The 26,958-nt window shown below is 40.8% G+C and overlaps 1 protein-coding gene across 1 annotated transcript in view; it reads left to right on the top strand.

Annotated features, from left to right (window-relative positions):
- The first annotated feature begins 17,876 nt into the window (after positions 1–17,876).
- Positions 17,877–26,958, top strand: part of LOC145787997 (inactive phospholipase C-like protein 1) — a 47,895-nt gene continuing 38,813 nt past the window's right edge. Inside the window, exons 1-3 of the mRNA XM_082599836.1 lie at positions 17,877–17,990; positions 18,080–18,182; positions 18,625–18,711. Of these exons, the coding sequence (XP_082455962.1) occupies positions 17,977–17,990; positions 18,080–18,182; positions 18,625–18,711 (204 nt within the window). The 5' untranslated portion in view covers positions 17,877–17,976. The remainder of the gene's footprint in view (positions 17,991–18,079; positions 18,183–18,624; positions 18,712–26,958) is intronic.

Genomic DNA, 26,958 nt, shown 5'->3' on the forward strand with positions numbered 1-26,958 from the left:
AAATCAGTCAAATAACTGTATTCTTTAACAATCTGGAAAAATGTCTAATTTGTAATGACACAGTTCACTATTACATTTCTGAAAGATTAGCTTTAGGGTTAGGGTTAGCTTTTTGTTTTATCATGTTAAATGTAGTGTTGTTGCTGAGTTTATGATGTATGAAAATGGTCATAACTTTTAAAAATACAATAAACATGAAACGAAAAAAGTAAAGAGAATGTTTTCATCATCTCCATGTGATGAAAGAAAGCAGTTCAAATGGCTGATCTAAAATGTTGTGTGGTGAAGATATCTCCCCACAAGTGTTTTCATGGCTCGTCTAGTGATAACCATGCAAGAAAACCTCAACGGGTTAAGGTTGTACGTTTTGTTGCGATAATGTCACTTGCGACCGCCCATAAACGCTCACTTGCGATTGAGTTGCTGACACTGCCAACAAAATCCCCGCAAACTTTGTCACCACCTAAAATGTTAAACTGGAATATTGCAGCAGCTTAGGGCAACTTATAATGCAGACACAGCCTGTAAAGTTTTAAATTTGGCGTTTTTATTGTGAAAAATAGACCACAGATTATCTTGATTTCAATCAAGTGTGACGTGGAGCACCAGGCATGTATTCTCTGATCATACAGAGCTGCCGTGCCAAAGTATCAGTTTTTATCGTTCAAATTTGCGTCATAAAATTCTTGCAGCTCTTGAATGCACAATGAAATTCCTTTTATTTCAAAATTAACGTCTTAGAGAAGCGTATTTCGAAACGAAACCAACAGAAGCAATTTTGCTGTGAAACGAAACACTTTCGTTTTAAACATTCCCAATTGTGGGACCCTTCATGATTCGATTCACTAACAAACACACTGGTGGTTGCCTTGTTCAATACCTAATACTTAGTCTACTGCTATCTACGTTGCCCGACCTTCCTTCATGAGCTGCGCAAATACCAGCGAGAAATTAATCATTATCGCAATTGCACGAACGCTTCAACCAATATTTGACTTGTAAAATTTCCAGCTTAATCGGCTACAGTACAATATTTTACCTTTAGGCTTTTTGTCGGGTCAAGGTTAATGTTAAAACTTCAATGGATTTCGTTTTCATCGACCTTCACTGACGACTATTCATTCACATCATTTCATCACAAACATGTTACAGAACTCACAAAAATTTTAAGCATAACCATCAAACTACAGTACTTTGCATTAAATTTATCATTTTTTCTTCGTTTGCTGTATGTTCCAGTTGGATTTTGTAGAGTGCAGACATCAATGTCGGTTGGGTGTTATTCCACTTTGTGGAGTGCAGACATCAATGTCGGTTGGGTGTTATTCCACTTTGTAGAGTGCAGACATCAATGTCGGTTTGGTGTTATTCCACTTTGTAGAGTGCAGACATCAATGTTGGTTGGGTGTTATTCCACTTTGTAGAGTGCAGACATCAATGTCGGTTGGGTGTTATTCCACTTTGTAGAGTGCAGACATCAATGTCGGTCGGGTGTTATTCCACTTTGTAGAGTGCAGACATCAATGTCGGTTGGGTGTTATTCCACTTTGTAGAGTGCAGACATCAATGTCGGTGGGGTGTTATTCCACTTTGTAAAGTGCAGACATCAATGTGGGTTGGGTGTTATTCCACTTTGTAGAGTGCAGACATCAATGTGGGTTGGGTGTTGTTCCACTTTGTAGAGTGCAGACATCAATGTCGGTTGGGTGTTATTCCACTTTGTGGAGTGCAGACATCAATGTGATTTGGGTGTTATTCCACTTTGTAGAGTGCAGACATCAATGTCGGTCAGGTGTTATTCCACTTTGTAGAGTGCAGACATCAATGTCGGTTGTGTGTTATTCCACTTTGTAGAGTGCAGACATCAATGTCGGTCGGGTGTTATTCCACTTTGTAGAGTGCAGACATCAATGTCGGTCGGGTGTTATTCCACTTTGTAGAGTGCAGACATCAATGTCGGTTGGGTGTTATTCCACTTTGTAGAGTGCAGACATCAATGTCGGTTGTGTGTTATTCCACTTTGTAGAGTGCAGACATCAATGTCGGTCGGGTGTTATTCCACTTTGTAGAGACATCAATGTCGGTTGGGTGTTATTCCACTTTGTAGAGTGCAGACATCAATGTCGGTTGGGTGTGATTCCACTTTGTAGAGTGCAGACATCAATGTCGGTCGGGTGTTATTCCACTTTGTGGAGTGCAGACATCAATGTCGGTTGGGTGTTATTCCACTTTGTGGAGTGCAGACATTAATGTCGGTCGGGTGTTATTCCACTTTGTGGAGTGCAGACATCAATGTCGGTTGGGTGTTATTCCACTTTGTAGAGTGCAGACATCAATGTCGGTTGGGTGTTATTCCACTTTGTGTAGTGCAGACATCAATGTGGGTTGGGTGTTATTCCACTTTGTAGAGACATCAATGTCGGTCGGGTGTTATTCCACTTTGTGGAGTGCAGACATCAATGTCGGTTGGGTGTTATTCCACTTTGTGGAGTGCAGACATTAATGTCGGTCGAGTGTTATTCCACTTTGTAGAGTGCAGACATCAATGTTGGTTGGGTGTTGTTCCACTTTGTAGAGTGCAGACATCAATGTCGGTTGGGTGTTATTCCACTTTGTGGAGTGCAGACATCAATGTTGGTTGGGTGTTATTCCACTTTGTAGAGTGCAGACATCAATGTCGGTCGGGTGTTATTCCACTTTGTAGAGTGCAGACATCAATGTCGGTTGTGTGTTATTCCACTTTGTAGAGTGCAGACATCAATGTCGGTTGTGTGTTATTCCACTTTGTGGAGTGCAGACATCAATGTCGGTTGGGTGTTATTCCACTTTGTGGAGTGCAGACATCAATGTCGGTTGGGTGTTATTCCACTTTGTAGAGTGCAGACATCAATGTGGGTCGGGTGTTATTCCACTTTGTAGAGACATCAATGTCGGTTGGGTGTTATTCCACTTTGTAGAGTGCAGACATCAATGTCGGTTGGGTGTAATTCCACTTTGTAGAGACATCAATGTCGGTTGGGTGTTATTCCACTTTGTAGAGTGCAGACATCAATGTCGGTTGGGTGTTATTCCACTTTGTAGAGTGCAGACATCAATGTCGGTTGGGTGTTATTCCACTTTGTGGAGTGCAGACATCAATGTCGGTTGGGTGTTATTCAACTTTGTGGAGTGCAGACATTAATGTCGTATGTCGGTCGGGTGTTATTCCACTTTGTAGAGTGCAGACATCAATGTCGGTGGGGTGTTATTCCACTTTGTAAAGTGCAGACATCAATGTGGGTTGGGTGTTATTCCACTTTGTAGAGTGCAGACATCAATGTCGGTTGGGTGTTGTTCCACTTTGTAGAGTGCAGACATCAATGTCGGTTGGGTGTTATTCCACTTTGTGGAGTGCAGACATCAATGTGATTTGGGTGTTATTCCACTTTGTAGAGTGCAGACATCAATGTCGGTCAGGCGTTATTCCACTTTGTAGAGTGCAGACATCAATGTCGGTTGGGTGTTATTCCACTTTGTAGAGTGCAGACATCAATGTCAGTCGGGTGTTATTCCACTTTGTAGAGTGCAGACATCAATGTCGGTTGGGTGTTATTCCACTTTGTGGAGTGCAGACATCAATGTCGGTTGGGTGTTATTCCACTTTGTGGAGTGCAGACATCAATGTCGGTTGGGTGTTATTCCACTTTGTAGAGTGCAGACATCAATGTCGGTCGGGTGTTATTCCACTTTGTAGAGTGCAGACATCAATGTCGGTCGGGTGTTATTCCACTTTGTAGAGTGCAGACATCAATGTCGGTTGGGTGTTATTCCACTTTGTAGAGTGCAGACATCAATGTGGGTTGGGTGTGATTCCACTTTGTAGAGTGCAGACATCAATGTGGGTTGGGTGTTGTTCCACTTTGTAGAGTGCAGACATCAATGTCGGTCGGGTGTTATTCCACTTTGTGGAGTGCAGACATCAATGTGGGTTGGGTGTTATTCCACTTTGTAGAGTGCAGACATCAATGTCGGTCGGTACAGGACAACTAGGCAAGACAAAGTGGGCGATACCCACTTGGGCGAGACCAGGTGGGCGACGAGTCAAGTGGGCGACGAGCCAAGTGGGCGACGGCCAAAGTGGGCGACGAGCCAAGTGGGCGACGGCCAAAGTGGGCGACGGAATCGAAAGTTTAGCCGTTAGGAAAAAATATGACTTTTAATTTTTACTTTAAAATACAATGATTGATTTGTGGAAGGGAGGCAATGAGAGTTCTCACGCAGAGTTTCACGAAGCATTGGAAGCAACATTTTCATGATTTTTTGTAGCCTAGTAATACTAATAGCGCTTGCTGTTTGATGTTAATTTGCATTGTGACATCATCTTGACACATTATTTTGCAATTTGCGGCGTCAGGGTTTATCGTGAAGCTTAAGAGAAACCCCTCACAAAAGAGACAAACGAATGGCCAAAGAGTGGTTGAAGTCAGTTATGAACGTTCCCTAACCGTTAATCAAAGCTTGTCAGTATAAAATATGATTTTTAATTTAAAATACAATGGTTGATTTGTGGAAGGGAAGCAATAAGAGTTCTCACGCTGAGTTTCACGAAGCATTGGAAGCAACATTTTCATTATTTTTTGTAGTCTAGTAATAGCGCTTGCTGTTTGATGTTAATTTGCATTGTGACATCATCTTGACACATTATTTTGCAATTTGCGGCGTCACGGTTTATCGTGAAGCTTAAGAGAAACCCCTCAGAAAAGAAACAAACGAAAGGTCAAAGAGTGGTAGTAAGAGTAGCCTAATTGTAATCAAAGAGTTAGAGAGGAAAACGCCGCAGAGAGTTGTTGCAGCAAAATTTGATGTGGCACAGGCGCAAATTTCACGGATATGGAAGGCACGGGAAAAGTTCTTGAACAACCATCGTAACAACAACATCGACAAAACTCACCTTCAGCAAGTAGAAGTTGTGTTTTATTTCCAGCAAACACAACTACTTCTGTCCATCTTTCACACCAACGTATCATCAAGAATTTCAAACATCCTTATCGATGGAGTATGTTGCAAAAACTTCCGGTCACCATCGACGCTGATGAAAACGCTACAGCCACCAACAAAGCACGGGCAATCTGTTTTTTTTTTCGCTGAGACTTTTCGGTCATTTTTCCGAAATGACTTGTAAAAATTCGGTCATTTTTTATTTATTTCGGTCATTTTTTCTGATGAAAATATTTCCTTTCAAGTAGCTGATACAAACCAAAATTTGCACTTCCTGACTCGCTACAACATTAAGTTTCGCTGAGAAACGTTGTCGTGTTTTACCTGAGAAAAGTTGGAACAGACAAACGTTTTTTCAACGTTCATCAGCGAAACTCAACCTTGCAACACTTGGCCGAATTGACTATATATTTGTTTGCACATTTTGACCGAATTGGCTATATTTTTTTCGGACATTTTTTTAAAAAATCGGTCAATAACCGAAAAAAAAACAGCGCACAATGAGTGTTCTTGACGCTATAAATCGTATGTGCGCGGAAAATCCAATGTCTCATAGAGACTTGCCATTAACTTACATTTACAATGTTGTATGTGAAAGTACCAATAAAACTTTAATCCGTATGCTCTAGTCTAGACGCTGCGTAGCCGCATCAGCAGTTTACAGAACACATTGTGACTGACAGTCATTACTAGGGCCATTTTGTTTATGACCTAAAAATTGAAAAATATGACTTTAGTTTTAGATATTCTGTCAAAAATTTTATTTTAATGGATTATTTTTAGAGCATCAAATTTATGCTAATCTCCATAGTTAATGATTCGTATGTAAGTTTTTACATGTATTTTAAACAATAACACACTCGAACAACTAACAAAAACTTCTGTTTCGCTTGAAAATCACTACAAACATTCAAATGTCTAATGCATGTACCTACCAAACTAGCTACTTAGTAGTTACTATCTCACCACTGGCTGACCTAGTGACCTACTAGGCTACTGCAAGTGTTTATAATATTCAGAGACTGGACTGTGTGTTGCAAAATAATGTGTCAAGATGATGTCACAATGCAAATTAACATCAAACAGCAAGCGCTATTACTATACTATGCTAGACTACAAAAAATAATGAAAATGTTGCTTCCAATGCTTCGTGAAACTCAGCGTGAGAACTCTCATTGCTTCCCTTCCACAAATCAACCATTGTATTTTAAAGTAAAAATTAAAAGTCATATTTTATACTGACAAGCTTTGATAACGGTTAGGGAACGTTCATAACTGACTTCAACCACTCTTTGGCCATTTGTTTGTCTCTTTTGTGAGAGGTTTCTCTTAAGCTTCACGATAAACCCTGACGCTCAAATTGCAAAATAATGTGACAAGATGATGTCACAATGCAAAGCGCCATTACACAAAAAATAATGAAAATGTTGCTTCTAATGCTTCGTGAAACTCAGCGTGAGAACTCTCATTGCCTCCCTTCCACAAATCAACCATTGTATTTTAAAGTAAAAATTAAAAGTCATATTTTTTCCGAACGGCTAAACTTTCGATTCCGTCGCCCACTTTGGCCGTCGCCCACTTGGCTCGTCGCCTACTTGGTCCATCGCCCACTTGGCTCGTCGCCCACTTGACTCGTCGCCCACCTGGTCTCGCCCAAGTGGGTATCGCCCACTTTGTCTCACCCACTTGTCATGTACCGATGTCGGTCGGGTGTTATTCCACTTTGTAGAGTGCAGACATCAATGTGGGTCGGGTGTTATTCCACTTTGTAGAGTGCAGACATCAATGTGGGTTGGGTGTTATTCCACTTTGTAGAGTGCAGACATCAATGTCGGTTGTGTGTTATTCCACTTTGTAGAGTGCAGACATCAATGTCGGTTGGGTGTTATTCCACTTTGTAGAGTGCAGACATCAATGTGGGTTGGGTGTTATTCCACTTTGTAGAGACATCAATGTCGGTTGGGTGTTATTCCACTCTGTAGAGTGCAGACATCAATGTCGGTTGGGTGTTATTCCACTTTGTGGAGTGCAGACATCAATGTCGGTTGGGTGTTATTCCACTCTGTAGAGTGCAGACATCAATGTCGGTTGGGTGTTATTCCACTTTGTGGAGTGCAGACATCAATGTCGGTTGGGTGTTATTCCACTTTGTAGAGTGCAGACATCAATGTTGGTCGGGTGTTATTCCACTTTGTGGAGTGCAGACATCAATGTCGGTCGGGTGTTATTCCACTTTGTGGAGTGCAGACATCAATGTCGGTTGGGTGTTATTCCACTTTGTAGAGTGCAGACATCAATGTCGGTTGGGTGTTATTCCACTTTGTAGAGTGCAGACATCAATGTCGGTTGGGTGTTATTCCACTTTGTAGAGTGCAGACATCAATGTCGGTCGGGTGTTATTCCACTTTGTAGAGACATCAATGTCGGTTGGGTGTTATTCCACTTTGTAGAGTGCAGACATCAATGTCGGTCGGGTGTTATTCCACTTTGTAGAGACATCAATGTCGGTTGGGTGTTATTCCACTTTGTAGAGTGCAGACATCAATGTCGGTCGGGTGTTATTCCACTTTGTAGAGTGCAGACATCAATGTCGGTTGGGTGTTATTCCACTTTGTAGAGTGCAGACATCAATGTCGGTTGGGTGTTATTCCACTTTGTAGAGACATCAATGTCGGTTGTGTGTTATTCCACTTTGTAGAGACATCAATGTCGGTTGGGTGTTATTCCACTTTGTAAAGACATCAATGTCGGTCGGGTGTTATTCCACTTTGTAGAGTGCAGACATCAATGTCGGTCGGGTGTTATTCCACTTTGTAGAGTGCAGACATCAATGTGGGTTGGGTGTTATTCCACTTTGTAGAGTGCAGACATCAATGTCGGTTGGGTGTTATTCCACTTTGTGGAGTGCAGACATCAATGTCGGTCGGGTGTTATTCCACTTTGTAGAGTGCAGACATCAATGTCGGTCGGGTGTTATTCCACTTTGTGGAGTGCAGACATCAATGTCGGTTGGGTGTTATTCCACTTTGTAGAGTGCAGACATCAATGTCGGTTGGGTGTTATTCCACTTTGTGTAGTGCAGACATCAATGTCGGTCGGGTGTTATTCCACTTTGTGTAGTGCAGACATCAATGTCGGTCGGGTGTTATTCCACTTTGTAGAGTGCAGACATCAATGTGGGTTGGGTGTTATTCCACTTTGTAGAGTGCAGACATCAATGTCGGTTGGGTGTTATTCCACTTTGTGGAGTGCAGACATCAATGTCGGTTGGGTGTTATTCCACTTTGTGGAGTGCAGACATCAATGTCGGTTGGGTGTTATTCCACTTTGTGGAGTGCAGACATCAATGTCGGTTGGGTGTTATTGCACTTTGTAGAGTGCAACCATCAATGTGGGTTGGGTGTTATTCCACTTTGTGGAGTGCAGACATCAATGTCGGTGGGGTGTTATTCCACTTTGTAGAGTGCAGACATCAATGTGGGTTGGGTGTTATTCCACTTTGTGGAGTGCAGACATCAATGTCGGTTGGGTGTTATTCCACTTTGTAGAGTGCAGACATCAATGTGATTTGGGTGTTATTCCACTTTGTAGAGTGCAGACATCAATGTGATTTGGGTGTTATTCCACTTTGTAGAGTGCAGACATCAATGTCGGTTGGGTGTTATTCCACTTTCCTTATTCCACTTTGTAGAGTGCAGACATCAATGTCGGTTGGGTGTTATTCCACTTTGTAGAGTGCAGACATCAATGTCGGTTGGGTGTTATTCCACTTTGTAGAGACATCAATGTCGGTTGGGTGTTATTCCACTTTGTGGAGTGCAGACATCAATGTGGGTTGGGTGTTATTCCACTTTGTAGAGTGCAGACATCAATGTTGGTTGGGTGTTATTCCACTTTGTGGAGTGCAGACATCAATGTCGGTCAGGTTTTATTCCACTTTGTAGAGTGCAGACATCAATGTCGGTCGGGTGTTATTCCACTTTGTAGAGTGCAGACATCAATGTGGGCTGGGTTTTATTCCACTTTGTAGAGTGCAGACATATTTTATTTACTTAATTAACTTGCCATAACGAAGGCTTTATAAAACATAGCTAAACATAAACTAAGCACCTACACTCTTTACAACCCTCACAACTGAAAAGTGGACAAAGAGAAATGTGAACAAGAACTTCGCGACTCACGCCAGAAGCCAACACGTCGACCGTGTGCACGCAAGATCAATTAAACACGTAACCAATCAGAAGAGAAAATCAAGAGTTTTACAACAATTTGTTAGCATGTCCACGTTCTCTACCTTAATTTTCAGACTTGTTGATTATTTGAACTTCTTTCGTTTGAAAATAGATTTTTTTAGATTGTTTTTAAAGTTTGTTCGTGCTATAGAAGCCGCAACTGATCCACCTCCCTAAAACACATTAATGACACAAAGTCAACAACTTTATATAGTTCCATACTTCCGTGACCACTGACTGGCAACACAGCGTACCCTAGCAAGCATGCGAAGTCTTTTATGCATTGCGAAGATTTTGTCTGCGATTTGTAGTTGAACGGTTGAAGGCTGCACCATAGAAATAGCGATTGTTTGTGGTGCATGCCAACATCAACACACTTATGTTTCTCGGCAGCCGATTTGTAGCAAGAATTGACAGCGATAGACACGTGTTTCGCCCATGAGGCTGGGCTCATCAGTATCGCACCGTATTCTGCCACAAATTTATTCGACCACCGCTTTACCAGTCAGTTTAACTCTTATCTTTGTGGAAACAAAGAAAGAGCCAACAAAACCAGCAGGCGCCAGGGCAGAGGACATGTGAAGAGAGGGGCGTTCTTCCCGGCTATCAGCACAAGGCTGAGCACTCGCTAGTACAGCGAGCAGCTGCGAGTCGCTAACCATAACGGTGTAGCTTCCTCGCAAGCCATTCAGACTTTCCGTTATGGTTAGCGAATCGCAGCTACTCGCTGTACTAGCGAGTGCTCAGCCTTGTGCTGATAGCAGCGTTGCCAGATTGGGCGATTTATTGCAAATTGGGCTACTTTCCATATGCGATTTGCGACAAAAAATTGAGCTTTGCGACTTGCGACTTTTTGAGCTACTTTTAAATTTAGATTGGCGACAATGTAACAAAATTGCGACTTTTTTTACATGGGAAATTTCTTACTAAAGTAAGTTTCACTTGCAGTCTACTGACAGTTTATTTGTCGTTTACAAATTTTACAGCGCATTCTCATGTTTCCAAGACAAAGCAAGGGAGTGAAGGGACATGGTTGAGTGAGTTTGTAGTCTATTCCAGCGTTACGCTATCTCCTTTCTATGTCTTTCACTGTAGTGTGGAAGTCAGAACACAGAAGTGCTTGACAAGTAGTGTGCTGAAAAAGTAGTGAGAATCTAATCCGTACCCGATAGAGCCTGTTGTGAATGTAGGTATGGTAGAAGTAGGGGATTGCTCACTCAAAAGTAAGGTGGACAACTGGATGGCACAATTTTATGACAAAATTTGACGCAACTACAGCTTGAGGTCTACTGCCATATGTCGCATACTCAGGTGCAGTTTATATGACCTGCCCACGTGTGTACAAAGTGTGTATCGCTAAAATAAATGTAGGAAATATGTGACATCATGTTTAATAGTATTTAAATCGTGATAATGTAGTGGTAGACTTCACGCAACAACACCGGTAACGGTAGGTAGCTTCACACTGCTGCAGTAAGGTTTTGCAGATTTTCTAGCACCCAAAATTTTAACCAAGTAGCAATTCATTTTATGAGAATGAATTTACCTAAAATCAAAGAAAACGTTGTGCAGTTCTGTTAATTTTTGAGCTTCTTAGTAACCCTCCAGCTGTCCATTTTGCAAGAAAAATCAGTAAAGTGAGTCGTCCCGATATTCTACTGTCCCTATGTGAATGTGCCTTACTGTACCGGTAACTCTGTTGCTGTCTAACACTAAATTGTAGATTGTACTGCTGATATTAATGGGAAAGTGGGCTAAATACAGCAAAAATTTCCACGAAACATGGATGAAAGAAAAACAGTTTAAGAACTGGTTACAAGCGAGTGATGGAGGCAAGAAGGCATTTTGCAAGTCTTGTAAAGTTGAATTGAGAGCCCATAAGGGTGATTTAGAAAAGCATGCTCTCACTACAAAACATACAAAAAATGTAAAAAAGTTGCTGGATCAACCCACCATTACATCAGTCTTTACCCCCAAAAGCGAAAAGTTATTGAAATTGGAAATTCGTCTTGCTTTGCATGTGGCATGTCACTCAGCAATCAGGTCGATTGATCATTTAAGTGAATTGTGGAACAAAACAAATTTATGTGGTTCAACAAGCTCAGACTACCTTAGATTGCATAGAACAAAATGCACAGCCCTTATAAAGAAAGTTATCGCACCATGTTTTTTGCATGATTTGGTTAATGACATGAAAGAAACCCCCTTTTCTATCATTGTGGATGAATCAACGGATGTTGCATGTACGAAACACCTCTGTGTTTGTGTGCGTTATTATAGCACGAAAGCAAATGAAATTATTTCAAAATTTTGTGGATTAATTGAAGTGACAACTACCACGGCAGAGGCATTGTATCAACATTTGCAAGAGTTTTTTAAGTCAGTCAATATTGATATCAATAATTGCATTGCAATAGGCACAGATGGTGCATCAAATCTGTGTGGTATGCACCATTCATTGTATACCTTGTTAAAAAAAGACATACCAAATCTGATATTGCTGAAGTGTGTCTGTCATTCTTTGCACTTGGTATGCGCACATGCATCCGAAGAGTTACCATCCAACATCGATTATATGTTGCGGGAGACATATAATTGGTTTCATAGGTCATCATTGAGGAGGCAGTCATACACAGATATTTTTAAGCTTATCAACGATGGCAAGGAGCCTTTACAGTTAATTCCATTATCTGGCACTAGGTGGCTTGCTCGTAGCCGTTGTGTGCAGCGTGTTTTGGAACAGTGGGACACTCTTAAAACCCATTTTCAGATTGCTGCATCATCATGTGATAAATATGTCTCACGTGAATTATCAGCAATGTATTCAGATCCATGTAATCTTTTGTTTTTGACTTTCCTGAAACCAATTTTGTCTGAGTTTGAGTCTCTCAATCTTCTTTTTCAAAAGGACAAAGTTGATTTTTCAAAACTTTTGGCTGAACTTGAAGGATTGACACTTGTGATGTTGAGAAGAGTGGTGGTTGAAGAGTATGTGAGCTTAAGTGTCGATTTTAATTTCCAGTCTATACTCCGGCCTTTGGGAATGGTTGATTTTGGATACCAATTTACTGAACTTCTGAGAGTGAAAAAGATGGAAGGCTCAGTCTCTGAGGAAACTGAGATTTCTGTGAAAAGTAGATGCCACACATTTTTGATAAAAATTTGTAAAGAACTGCTTATGCGCTTACCAGCTAACTTAAGCCTGCTCAAAAAGATGAATAACTTGTCTCCATGTGTTTGTTTAAGTAATGTTCGGCCACCATGAGCATGCAGTCAGCATCCAGGCCTTATGCTAATAGCGCAATGCAGGTTATTATAACAAGATTTATTAAACTACTATCAGTGTTAAATTGTTGTGCAAATGCCAGCATTTGATGAATGCAAAATAGCAGTACTATCAGTGTCAATTGTTATTTTACGGTAAACAGAGATTATTTACGATAAACAGAAGCCCTTCTATTATCAGATGTATTAAAAACCTTCGTATCCCCTTCTTTAGATATCCCTGGGTTTGTTAAGCTGACTTTCCATATATATATATGTGACTATGTAAGTATATATATAGCTGTATATTTAGAGCATTTGACGGCTTGTATGTTATTAATTAACATTCTTTTGTTCTTTTTCAGGTTCTTCCACTGACTGGCATGTAGATTTTACATATATGATATAGTTTACTAATCAGTGTAGTAATAATTGAAATAAGGATGAATGGCTTGATGAAAATGTATGTATGTTGAATTTATGTAATGATGATTGTACACCTTGTCTTTCAGTGAAAAATACCCAACTCAAGGTAAAGCTGAGGCTAAGCAGTTCTGTTATGAAGTAACCCATGCCTAACACAGACACCCAAAAGATTGTAGCTGTGTCAGTGTTAGAACGTCTAACGGGGGGTCTGGGGGGCGAAGCCCCCCAGAAGTTGGAAAACATAGTTTCCGCTCCTCCTGCTATAAATTGGGCTACTTTGGGAGCAAATTTGCTACTTTTTTGGCTACTTTTTTTTTCAAAATCTGGCAACCCTGGCTGATAGCCGGGAAGAACGCCCCTCTCTTCACATCAACACACTTAGTTGAGCGCAGTTTGTACGTACATTAGGGTGGCCAAAAAAAATGGAATTTTTTTATTTTTGTTTGCACACCCTCTCATTTGAGGAGGATTCATGAAAAAATGACACTGTGAAAATTTGAAGTGAATCCGACAAGAGGAAGTGCTCTCCCACCGACCTCTAAATTTGCTTTCTTTGGCATAATTCATCAAAATTCCTTGAATATGTGACGTAATTCTTTTTTGACTTATCTACATTGCAGTTGCAGCATTTTTGTGTTAACCATTGTTTTACTCTGAATTTATGATATAATAAGTGTTTCCACATGCAGAAAAACATAAATAATGCACAAAATAGATCACATTAACAAGCGTTTGGTATGAAATTAAACGCACTGAACTTTAGCGAAAACCGTATAAAAGTACGTTCACCAGTCACAATCGCAACGCTTCAGGTGACAACACATTGCCCAGAAAAAGCAAAAGAAATGTTTGTAAAGAGTCAAGCCATTGATTTTATTTAATGGAGCTGTTGGCAAGTTGGCTTTTACTTGCACTTGTTGGAAGCAGCTTTCTGTGGTGCTCGATCACCTGATAGAGAAGCTGGCGCTGTTGTTCATTTTCCGCAAGGACTTCATTGAAGTCAGTAGCTAATTTGACTGCCCAGTGCCCGCTCTGCACAATCATTGACGACTTTGAGATCATGGCATGCAAAAAATAGCAGCCTTCGATTAAATGCCTGCTGCATGACAGTGATAGCTCCAGTGTGGATTCCCGTATTGCTTGATGTCGTGTCAAAACAAAGTGCAGCTAAGTGCTCTGCTACAACTCGTGTATGAATTCCACTACTTTTTGGCCCATTAGTGATCCCGTTCCAACAGGCAGCTTTGGAATGCCAAGCAGTATCTCAACATGCATACCAGAAACTACAATGGCCAAAGATTCGCACTTTGTGCCATTGGCATTAGTCAAATGTTTACCATGAAAATGAACAACAAGTGGAACTGTAACTGTTGGTTTAAATTTTTGCAGCACTGCAGCTGCCAGGCTTTCACGTGAGGTGTTTCGAGCATTCATGACAGAGGAATGTGACATTGTCAATTCATTTATATCAATTCCAGCTGCAGCAAGAGCAGGAGTGACGATCATCATTGCTTGACGACTTGATGTTATAGTTCTGTTCAGTGCTGCATTAAACAGTGGATTATCGATAATGCAGCGTTTTGGTAATGGCTGCTCCTACTGGGTTTTCTTTTGTTTTGGTGTTATTTGGATTTACGGTGCAAACAGTGGGTCACTGGAAGAATCTTCATCATCTGCTAATCATTTTCAGATGAGAAAGCAGCAGCACTTGATGGTACTGGATCAATGCGATTTCTGTTGCGTCTCTGTTCATCATCTTTGCACTTTCTATTATATACTTTGCAGCAGCTTGCCGGTGCATTGGGTCCTCTGTTGTCATCAGTATCTGTCATGCACCACCTTGATCTATCAAAAACTGGCAGTCTTCTGGTATTGTTATGCGGCATTCCCAGTTAGCATGTGCAATATCAAATAATGCACTTAAGCTCTGGGTGAAGTCAGCTTCTGAGGTCAGCTGGGAAGCTGAATTTCGCCTCCCTTTGTGCTTTGATTCTCCTATATGCTCTTGATGGATGCGTTTTAGTTTGGTAACAACGTGAGTCTTTGCAGTGGTAGCGATATTACCGTTCACTCACAAGAACTGTAGGCTACTGCAAGCAAGTGGCAGTGTAACCTTATTGATCTTCATCTCGTAGAACCACACCCCATACAGACAGCTGACATAGCCCCTCAAGGGAGTCAACACTATAGAGTGGGTGTCCATTTGTAGACTCTCTTGAGGGCCATGTCAGCTGCCTGTATGGGGTGTGGTTCTTCGCCGTCTACTACGAGATGAAGGTCAATAAGATTACACTGCCACTTGCATGCAGTACAGTTGCAGATGAAGTAATATTAACTACTACCATCTATGCCACTTTTTGGTTTGCAGCACCTTCATCAATATCTGCCCCTACAAATGACCTAGCAATGTCACAGCTCACAGAGGATTATAAAGAGGTTGACAATGCAATTTCTCAAGTGGCAGAAAAAAGTTGAGGTTGCGCTTGTGGTACATGAGTGAGGATCTTGCTGCACTGCCTTTATTCAGTGATAATAACACAGATGAAAAGAAGGCAATCGTTAATGCTCTTAAGAAAGACCCATTTCCCGAAGATGTTCGTCGTGTTGCCCCAAACAAAATTGTCAAGTTTTAACGTCTCTCTTTGGCACAGTTTGTAACACAGCATTCACTTAACCTTTTCGAGTCACTGCTTCTGTTGACACATGGCGTGATCGTGATGATTATAAAGAAGCATGCAAAGTTTGGCGTCATCTCAAAGCCGTCAATGATTGTGCAGAGCGGGCAGTCAAATTAGCTACTGACTTCAATGAAGTCCATACAAAAAATGAACAACAGCGCCAGCTCCTCTATCAAGTGGTCAAGCACCACAGAAAGCTGCTTCCAACAAGTGCAATAAAGTCAACCAATGGCTTGACTCTTTACAAACATTTCTTTTGCAATTTCTGGGCAATGTGTTGTCACCTGAAGCGTTGCGATCGTGACTGGTGAACTTACTTTTATGCGGTTTTAGCTAAAGTTTAGTGCATTTTGTTTCATACCAAACACTTGTTAATGTGGTCTATTTTGTGCATTATTTATGTTTTTCTGCATGTGGAAACACTTATTGTATCATAAATTCAGAGTAAAACAATGGTTTACACAAAAATGCTGCAACTGCAATGTAGATAAGTCAAAAAAGAATTACGTCACATATTCAAGGAATTTTGACGAATTATGCCAAAGAAAGCAAACTTTGAGGTCGGTGGGAGAGCACTTCCTCTTGTCGGATTCACTTCAAATTTTCACAGTGTCATTTTTTCATGAATCCTCCTCAAATGAGAGGGTGTGCAAACAAAAATAAAAAATTTCCATTTTTTTTGGCCACCCTAATCGTACATAGGACATCATCACTCATCAGCATGACTGTATGTTATGGATTTGCCTGATTAGGGTCGAAGAGCTTTGGTTTTATGTTGTACAATAAGTGCACGGGGTTGGTCACCAAACGTTTCAGTTGTTTTGCATTCATCGTTGGCAACTTTATTAGCTCATTGAATTAGTGTTGACAATTCAGTAAAACAGAGCAACTTGCCGAGTGTCTTTGTAAGCCCGCGGCGCCAGTCGTTTCTCTCGTAATTAGTGACTTGACGTATTCGTAAACTTTCAGGTGGTGGAAATGCGTGACGTAGTTCAAGCTATTTGGTCATATTTGACTTCATGGTTGATTGCGCACGCAACTTCCAGTACGTGAAGTAGGCGCATACAAATCTCGACCCAGCGAGGCGAAGACTGCATCGCAATGCCGTCAAGACAACGTACAAAAATGAGGCTAGTAGTTCACAGGGTTAGTTTGGATCATCTCCGCAAACTAACCAGACAGCAAAACCTTCATTTCTACATTGTACAATGTAGACGTTGCATCTATAGACAATGTAGAGTAGACGTCTGCAGACGTTGCCTCAATGTAGAAATGAAGGATTTTGTTGTCTGGGTACCGAATGGTAACGCCGTACGAAAACTATTCAAATAAATTTTCAAACACCTCTGGCCACAACTTCTTCTTTGAAACACAATCGAAAAGCAATTTCATTCGACTTTGATGTCTCGGGATGAAAATTTTGCAAAAAATGGAGAAACCAGCACAACCATTCAATTGCGATACGAGGGAACAACCTATAGAAAATAGGCTAAATTTAGGAACGATTATGAAAAAGTTGTTACCAAAGTTTTCTTTTTAGTGGGCTACAGCCTACTCCGCCGTATGTCGTAAATAAAGCATTTAAATCAGCAGTTTCCAACCTTTTAGGACACATTTCTCGCTTTGCTGATTAGTGGACTTTTAATTCCTCCCTTATCACCGAAAGCAAAGGAGAATGGTTGAAGTAGCAAAGGGTCGTTTGCTGGATAATTCAGATTGCATATAGAATGTCGAACTACCTTAGGATCAACCACTGAAGTCATACCAGGGTTTTCCAAACTATATGCCGTTGCTCAGTCGAATGGTAGGCTATGCCGTGTAAGAAGCAAGCAGCTTATGATAGTATCTGAGGATGCTTTTGCAAAATATGATTTATACCGGTTCAGGTTTCTACATATTCAAGCTTATGGTTGAAGGTTTAAATTCTGTGGATAGCAAGGTAAAAAAATCCAGTCTTCGTGTTCACCTTCAATTGTGGACACGGTGTGGTGATCATGAGAGGCTTCGTACCAGCGTCTTCTCATTCACCACAGCTCTCATTCAGCTACATAACTGAAGTTTTGCATTTGTAAGAAGATGAGGCTTCTTTTAACTAACGTACATTAAGCTTTTAGCTCCATCCTTGGGTATGATGATTGCCGCATTACGTTTCAAAAATGTATATTCTCTGCAAACACGCCAGAGAAAGAAGGTCAACAAGGATTAGCTGTTTACCAATTTGTTGATGCTGTATAGGCCCCTAGGAGATGTGCTACCTTGCCGATTTTTGACAATTGTTTTATCAGCTCTGTTTGTTTTCAGATGTTTAAGTGAAATCTTCTTCAACCATGGTTTGCTTTGATTTAATTGTTGTTTTAATTTAATCTTTAAACAGTTTTCTGTTGACAAGGGACAAACAGATGGAAGCAGCGAAGTAAGTGCTTGTAGACAGTTTAAGTAATACGGTTAGGTCGTGACGTACTTGCTATCTTTGTGACGTACTTGCTACCTTTGTACTTGCAGAGGCAGCAATGTTCCATCTGGGAAGGACATGGATGCGATTCCAGAGCATGATGCTCAAGTGGAAGGAGACGCCTCGAGGTCCCCTGCTAAGCTGGAAAGATTGGTGGGAATATTATTTCTTTTTCAAAACATTTTATGCAAATGAGAAATTTTAATAATTATACTGTAAATGATGCAGAAAAATTGAGAGTCTGGCATCACTGTTCAGCGTTTTTCAATAAAACGAATTGTCCGAAAGCAAGGTTTAAATCTGCTGACACAGAAAACAACACTTTTGATAGAATGCTCATGCATGTTGGCAAAATATGAACTTCTCGTTTCAAACTTATTCGTCAAAGAAGTTCTCTTTCACTGGATGGCAGTTGGTGATATCAGCAGAAATGGTGGAACGACAACTGTGATGTTGGACTCAGTTTGATTGTGGCACAAACTCCTGTAATCACAATAATGACGTCGAGAAAAAAAAATTGTAAAGCTGGTTTTGCAAGATTTGTTTCATTACAAGCCACTTGACCCACATAGAACTGAAATACGTTTGTTTACAGATTTCCAACTGCTCCACGGTGACGTTGCCATCAACTCCTGCCTCGCCAACATCACCTGGAGTCGTGAGGAGGAGGAGCATCATCAAGGTAATTTCCTCTTCTTTAATCACTGAGATGACGATCTATTCTTGTAGTGCTGGGGATTGTGCTCTTCAATTATGTGACTTACATTGTTTGATTCATTTGTTAAAGTTTTGCTACAGATTTTGGTGGAAAGTTCTACCATAACTAAAGCAATGAAAGTTAATAGTAAAAGTGTGAAGTGGTTACATTCGTGCATTTCTCACCCACGAATGAGCGCTTGTCTTTATGCAACGATTCCTGTAAAGCTGTTTGCGTCTTCAGAGTTATTTTGTTGTTTGCCACGTACGTTTCAACACGGTCTGGTACAATAATGAAAACTGCAAAAGCTTTTTGCTTTCTGTTTGTCGAAGTTGATATTGCAATTATGTGCATGGTCTGATATGGTATCACAGGCCTTAAAACTCGTGTTTTTTTCCGGCAGCCATCGTGGCCTACCGAGAGCTCCTTCTCGGCGGCCAAATCTGCGTGCTTGGAGGCCAAAATACAATAACGATAGCACAAGTAAATAGCATTAAACTTGCAACAATGTTAAAATGATCAAGCGTTGTTGAAGTCTGGGCGACGTCCTGCAATAGAACCGTTGTACCACGCATTAAATGCTTTATCGGGATTGTAATCCGGTATTGCGGGACCATCTAACGACCCTAAATTGTTTTCACTGCTCGCAGCTCAGTAAATTGTTTCAACTGCATACCGCCTTTCATAAAACCTGACCATTTATTCCGTTATAATGTAACCATTGAGGGTGTGAAGTCACTAACCCACAGCGTTCTCAACTATGAAGACACGTGTTTTACCCGCGGATGTCAACTAACCTAGTTCTCCTTTTTAACAACCATTCAATGTCCGACAACATTGAATCGATATAAAAACGACAATATTGCCAACCGATGTAAATTAGCACTTCGGATTAACACTTCGTTAAAATAAACATCGGGAATTGCAAACAAGACTTACAGCGCTGGTGATCGCAGCTGGATATATTCAATACAACAGTAGTGACTATGATGCGCTGACCTAATTCTGCGTCACTCTTTGATACTACATGTATTCGACATTTAATCCTCGATCATTCTATTGCGAAATTAAATAATTGGCTAGAAGAAACCGGCGGCCAAACTTGGCCGACGGAGGAGGTAGCACAGGCGGTCATTCAAGCACTACTTAGCGGCCATGGCCGAGATGGCCGCCGGCTGCTTTAAGGCTTGGTTATCACTTCTATAGCAATCCAAGGAACCCTAAGATGCAGTTGAGACTAAGCAGACGTGTCATTTGAAACAGGCTTATTTGCCGTGTTTTCACATTCAGAAGTCAGCACGAATCATAACACGAATTGTCAGTTAGAACTGCTTGGGATTATTCACATTTTTATATTTTTCAATTTAACTTAAATTGACATGAATCAACTGGGGCGAGACGAGAATGTCATGGCGAGATGGATTTGCTCTGCAAAGCCAAGGAAGCGGAAGTCAATGACTGAAAGGCAAACACACGGCATCCGTGATATTCCATCCAACCGTATATTGTTTTACATGTAAAAGTCTCCGTTTAGGTTGTACGCTGGTCAATGTCAATTCTGATCTGGTTGCTTAGGTCTTCCGGTGTTAGCATCGTATAATTTTTCTGTGCCGGCCATCACAGGTTGTACCATGTAGATTATCAGGCTGGTATTTTTTGGTTTTGTGTTTGAGGATCACATCTTCAATAACGGTTTGTATTTTGTGATAGCTTAATGTGACTTTGTAAATGAATAGTTTGCAGATTGAAGCATTTTATATCGGCCACTTTAGCAGACTACTCATGCTACGTCACATCCTGCTCTCAGGGAGCTGCATTGACTGCAACGTCGGTCGGACGTTAAACTTTCTTTCGTCTTATCATGTCGCGACAAACATCACCAACAAGTTGGTATCAACTTCCATAGCTGGTGTGGTCTGCCTTTCGAGATATAGAGATGTTGGTATTAGTAGGGTAGTCAGGAGCTTGCAAATAAGGAAATTAAAATTTATTCTCTTTTCTGAAGGCTTGCATGTGGTAATGTCTCATACTCTTTTTCAAAAAGAATCGCTGATATTGTAATTTGGCTAAATATTTTGAAAATGTTTAGAAGCAAAGTTTGACTGCTGATTTCTTTTTTAATTTTGGTACAAAAATGTAATATATATCAGTTTGTCCTTTTATGATCGAAAATCTGTAAACCATGCGATGTAGTTTGATTTAGATGAAGAAGTGCCGCTATAAGATTGCATGCTAAATTGTCCAATGGTCCATCTCATTCAATGGGTTTTTTCGTCGGAATCCTTTGAGATTCTTCGTAAATGTTCATTTGAGCTTGACCCAAAAGTTAAGCAACACTTCTTTTCAAAACATGCAACTCAAGCCTCCCCTGGTAACCACACGGCCGAGACGTTTTCTACTGTCCATTTAGTCAAATCGCCACTTGCTCTGCCTTGCCCGTTTTGTAAGTTACCGGATACGTAGCTTATTCTCTCATATCTATCACTTCCTATTTCATTACAACGGAAGCAAGTTTGTTGATGATTTATAAAAGTTAGTTGTATGGCCAAAAACGATTGCAGCTGTTTTATGGTGGTAATACCGTGTTGCTGTTTGAGTTCGCCACCCAGATATCATAATCCGTTTATATTGATTCCGCAACTCCAAATACTGAGCCGATGTAAAAAGGGTTGATTTTTGTACTGGAAGCCAGTTTGAACAATTGGTCTTGCATACGTTGTATCAATAAAATAATATAATTAATTTTGCTACTTGGGTAATGAACCAACTGCTTTACTTGGCAAACCATGTGATTTCATCAAAGGATTGGCTTTGCAGTATTTGGAAGCTTTACTCGTTAGTTGGCGCTGTTGGGCTACCTTTTTGCTGAAACTTTCAAGCTGACAAAATCAAGGCTTTATGCTCCAACGGCTGTTAGGCTTTTCATGCTTGGTCAACTAATGCTTTGGTGGCTAAATTGTGTTATGTTTAAATCCATGCCAAATTGTAAACGGTTAACCACATACCTGGTGTTACAAATTCGACAGCAACTTCTGTACTTCCTCCACTCTACGAATGCGTGACACTGCAGCAATTGAACTGTCACTTGTAATTTTAATGGCATTTGCAAGTTTTTGTTAGTTTGTGTTCTTCGATTTTGTTGACCTCTTGTCCTATCTACCTCGTGCGCAGGTTCAGCAGTTACCTTCATTTTGTTTCGTTTTCAGCCACACAGTAATGTTGGAAGTCGTGCCTAATATTGTTATTCCTGTGTCTAACCCTCCTTCCACTTAGTATGAATGTGTGTGCGTGCTCGAATTACTTGATATGTGTATGTGCGGCGTGCGCATCCTGTGCATCCAACAACACTACAGCGATGCATTGTCGCGTCATACAGTTTCTTATCCGCTGATTAAGTTCTTGGTGATATTGAGTGGAAATTGGTGTGTGGAATGCATCCTAGAAAGTTTGCTTACATTGTGAAGGCTCTGTCAGCAGAAACAACAATCGTGGACTTTTATTTTGTCATAGTATGTAGATTGTAGAACCTTGATGAGAAGTGGTTGATGTAATTAGACTGGTCTGATTCTTCGTGAAAGCGTTTCAGCTTCTCACCCACGAATTTTATTGCAAAGCTAAAGGAAACAGGTTTATATCGGTGGACAGTATCGGTTAAATTCTGAACAATTATGTACTAAGACTATGTTAAAAGTTAGCATTGAGTATTTAAAAAGAGATGCAAACCTGAAAAAAAACACTACTTTTGGTACATGCACTTCTCTATCTTTGAGGCAAGGTTTTTCTTGGTACTGCAACACATTTTTTGGCTCATTTGAGATGGAATGGAAGAGTCGCAAAATATTACCCTACACCCAGAAACCATTAAGGTTTTGAAATATTTTGAACTTTAAACTCGCATCCTGCATAGATTATCTTTTCCGGCACACATTTAATAAGTTAGGGTTAGATATCATGTTTGAATAAGTTACTGTTCTCATGATCCTTTTTAGGATGTGTTACTGTTTTCATGATCCGTGACCGTGAGTGAGATAAGTTACTGTTCTTATGATCCATGTTGAAATAAGTTACTGTTCTCATGATCTTTTTTAGGATAAGTTACTGCTCTCACAGTCCATGTTGAGATGAGTTACTGTTCTTATGATCCATGTTGAAATAAGTTATATACTGTTCTCATAATCCATTTTAGGATAAGTTACTGTTTTCATGATTCGTGAGTGAGATAAGTTACTGTTCTTATGATCCATGTTGAAATAAGTTACTGTTCTCATGATCTTTTTTAGGATATGTTACTGTGATGCGGTTCATGATCCATAAGTTACTGTTCTCATGATTCAGGTTTAGATAAGTTACTGTTCTCATAATCCATTTTAGGATATAGTTACTGTTCTCATGATCCATGATGAGATAAGTTACTGTTTTCATGATCCATGTTTGAATAAGTTACTATTTTCATGAACCATTTTAGGATATAGTTACTGTTTTCATGATCCATGATGAGATAAGTTACTGTTTTGATGATCCATGTTATAATAAGTTACTATTCTCATGAACCATTTTAGGATATAGTTACTGTTTTTATGATCCATCTTGAGATAAATTACTGTTGTCATTATCCATGTTATAGTAAGTTACTGTTCTCACGATCCATGCTGTGATAAGTTACTGTCCTCATGATCCAGGTTTGAATAAATTACTATTCCCACGATCCATGCTGTGAAATGGATTAAGTAGAACTTGTGCCTAGCAGTCCCGCGATGAGGTGTTTCCCCGACAGAATGTCCATCTCATTGAACCTTTATTTGTGTGTTGATGCCAGTAATCTCCAGGTTTTTCGAATGGGAGCTGTATCAGTCAAGCTGTAAATTATTGATTTTCTAAAGTCGGTCGTCTCATGCTGATACTCAGCCGTTTTCTATTGCACTTTTTTTTTTGTCGTATCCAGGCTTACACCCGGTGGTTGAAGATTTAGATTAAGTGGACGGGAAGGCAAGGAAGCCAATCTTCGTGTCCACCTTCTGGCATACCTTTAAGTGTCCTGCCACAGACACAGCCGCATGCTCTTGAGCGGTGTCGAACCGGCGCCCTTTGGATTACCGTTCCAAGGTTCTCACCACTCGGCTATTGCACTTTCTCACCGCATCTAACTTTCTTAGAGCTGCTTTGTTTTGGAGTCACGACACAACGTAATGATGCCGGTTAGGATTATAATAATGACCTTTGGTAACGCCTTCGTAAAAATCACATTTAGATAACGTATAATCCGATGTGCGATGTTATGACTTGTTTATGGGAAATGCCCTATTGCCCTTGCATTGAAAGATGGTGCCAGCTAACCACTGTGGTAATTGTTCAATTCGTTTACTCTCTTCCAATACTTCTGTGGAAGTTAATTATATAACCAAGCAAAAATATAATTGTGCAGGCATGGCTTATCACAGTCAGGTTTCTTATGGCAACCATCCCACTTATCATCACACTCATTGTGAGCTGCCATTCACACCAGCAGTACCGTCTGCCATAGAGTACCGGCTGCCATAGAGTGCCGGCTACCATATTGTGCCGGTTATCTAATGAAGACAAAAAGCCACCAGAATTACAGTAGTATCAACTGTTGTTAAAATAATTATAGTGTTTCCATAAGCTCCAGACTTCTTTCATTGTTTTAAGAATGCTATCCGATTCTTTCTGCTTTGTTTTTTTGAGGACCAATTTTCTGACAATGCGTACCGGGTATGTCATAAACATGAGGGTGACTGGAACGTCGCCGCTGGTTGTTCCAAGCTGGAGCCTGTTGTCGACCTGGTTAGGTTGAGTGTCAATGGAAGAACGTTAGGTTCTCATTATTTGATCCTCGTTGAGCTTCCTGGTTGCAACTTTTGTGGCACCAGTGCCGGCCTCAATCAAATGCTTCACAAACATTTTGCTGTGATTTTATCAGTAACTGGAATTAGATTCAAAGATTATGGTTTGAAATTGTTGTTTTAGTTTTATCGCCACACTTGCCTGAAACATGTAGCCTTCCTCACAACCCTAATAATGACTTTTTCGAGTTTTCCACCATCCTGGTTTATTAACGTGCCGGCATATCACTTACCTGGTACTTTCTGTTTCGTAGTGTCACGTTAATGACGGAAAATAAAACGATATGCTGCAATTAGTTTGGTATTTTGCGCTGGCTTCACCCTGCACGAAGACCACTAGTTAACTTTTAGCACAATTGGTACATATTGTAGGCTCACAGGTGCGTTTTTCTTGCACAAATGGTTGTTGTGTGTACATGGGATAAATAAACATATATGGTGTGTATAACTTACGGATGTAATAAATTATAAAGATTCTATTTGAGAGCCAATCACGTGTATTCGTAATCGCCATAATTTTCAAGCGGTAGATTGAAGTGAAGACTGTTTTACTTGAGTTTCCACCGTCTACATTACGTTGTTCATCTATTATTGATAGCCAAGCACGCCAAGCACTTTGCAAGCTGATTTGTTAACAAACGTTGTTCAGACGTCTAACTATCTATGACAAAGTGCGCATGTAGAAATGTTGTTTAGACGTCTTGTCTAACTATCTATGATAAAGTGCGCATGTAGAAACGTTGTTCAGACGTCTAACTATTTATGACAAAGTGCGCATGTAGAAATGTTGTTTTGACGTCTAACTATGACAAAGTACGCATGTGAAGCTGTTATTTCTTCATTTTGTGTTTAGGATATGTAGGACGTTAGCTTTTATGTGAAGTGGTTATGGACGTTCAGGCACAGGTCCATGCTCCGTCCCAGGTCTGTGGCTTGGCCTTGTCAGTGACAGAGCAATCTGATAGCAAAAAAATGACGTTTAACTCAGACTCACTAGATTCTGCTAATATGTCATCGCCGGTCGGGCTCCGGGTGCGGAAGAATAAACCTCCTAACCTGCAACTGTCGCCGCGGAGTGAGCGACTGTTGCGCCATAATGTCGATGACAGGTCCAGTTCCTTAGAAGCTACTGACGCTGGCAGTGAGACGCCACAAAAGGCCAACTCGTCTTTGGTCATGCGCAATCGTCCAATAGGTTCGGGAGAGGTGGGACTGAACTCTCCTATTGTGAAGCGGAGTTCAAGGTTGGAGCAGATACTCGAAATCCCGGATGTGAAAGCAGCACTTGTGAAGGATGCAGGTTACGAGATGATACGTCATCGCGTCGACGACCAGTCTTCAAAACCATGCCAAGGTCGCCAGCAAACGCCAGGACGCGAGGAACACTTTTCATTTGAACACTCAAGCGGCGATTCTGAATCTGCCAGCGAAAGTGACGCCTCTTCCCATCAATCGGATCGTCGCACTCCAAACGCCCAGTCAGAGAAGAACGTATCTGCAGAAGCTGATACACTGAGGAAATATCGCTCCTACATGACTGAATCAACGGGACATTCCAAGCAAGACCCGAACCCATATCATCGGATTGCCGACAGCACAGGCCCCGCACTGTTGTTTGGCAGCCCTATTGAAGTTGGTGCTCCGAGCCCTACTCTCCCAGCAACCCCGCCCAGTAAGCGGAAAGGATTTTCAAAACCATCCGTAGAAGGAGAAACTGACCTGACAATAACAAAGTCGCGTGCTCTGTTGTCGCGATTGAAGTTTTCTTCATTGAGTAGAAGTGGCAGCAGCTCGAGCATGGAGGGTTGGGATTCGTTGGCGCGTGCTCTTGCTCGTGTAGGGAGTGCCACCTCACTCGTTGTTTCTGAAATGGGTGCTCTTGATTTGAACCCCCAAATCAGTCCGATACTGAAGCGTAGCCCCCACGCGCAGCGCTGGAGTGACATAAGCCAGGTTATTATTGCAACACTCTGTTTCGTTTATTTGTTACAAGAAATTGCAAGGTCAAGAAGAATTCAGGTCCCAACGTATTATGATTAAGCATACTTAGAAGCTAGGCGTGCATCATAGGTTGTCTATATCTGTAAGTACGCAATTCCTTGGGAAAATTTTAAAAGAAATATTTTGACACAAGGAATAGAAGCATCTCAGTTTATTCATATAAACTTTTACTCAAGCCTCAGTACACACGTTTCAGTTGTTGCTCAACTTTACATTTACTACATCGCTGTGTGCTTTCTTGCTATACTTTCTATGTCATTTGCTTGCATTCCATTTAGCTGTTCATTTGTCACTATGCCGGGGGCCTTGCTTCACAGTGTCGCCCCCTAACATACGTTCACCCTTACGAAAATGACAGATGTGCAGTTCA

This window comes from Aplidium turbinatum, chromosome 18 (genome assembly GCF_918807975.1).
Source record: "Aplidium turbinatum chromosome 18, kaAplTurb1.1, whole genome shotgun sequence".
Classification (NCBI taxonomy): Eukaryota; Metazoa; Chordata; class Ascidiacea; order Aplousobranchia; family Polyclinidae; genus Aplidium; species Aplidium turbinatum.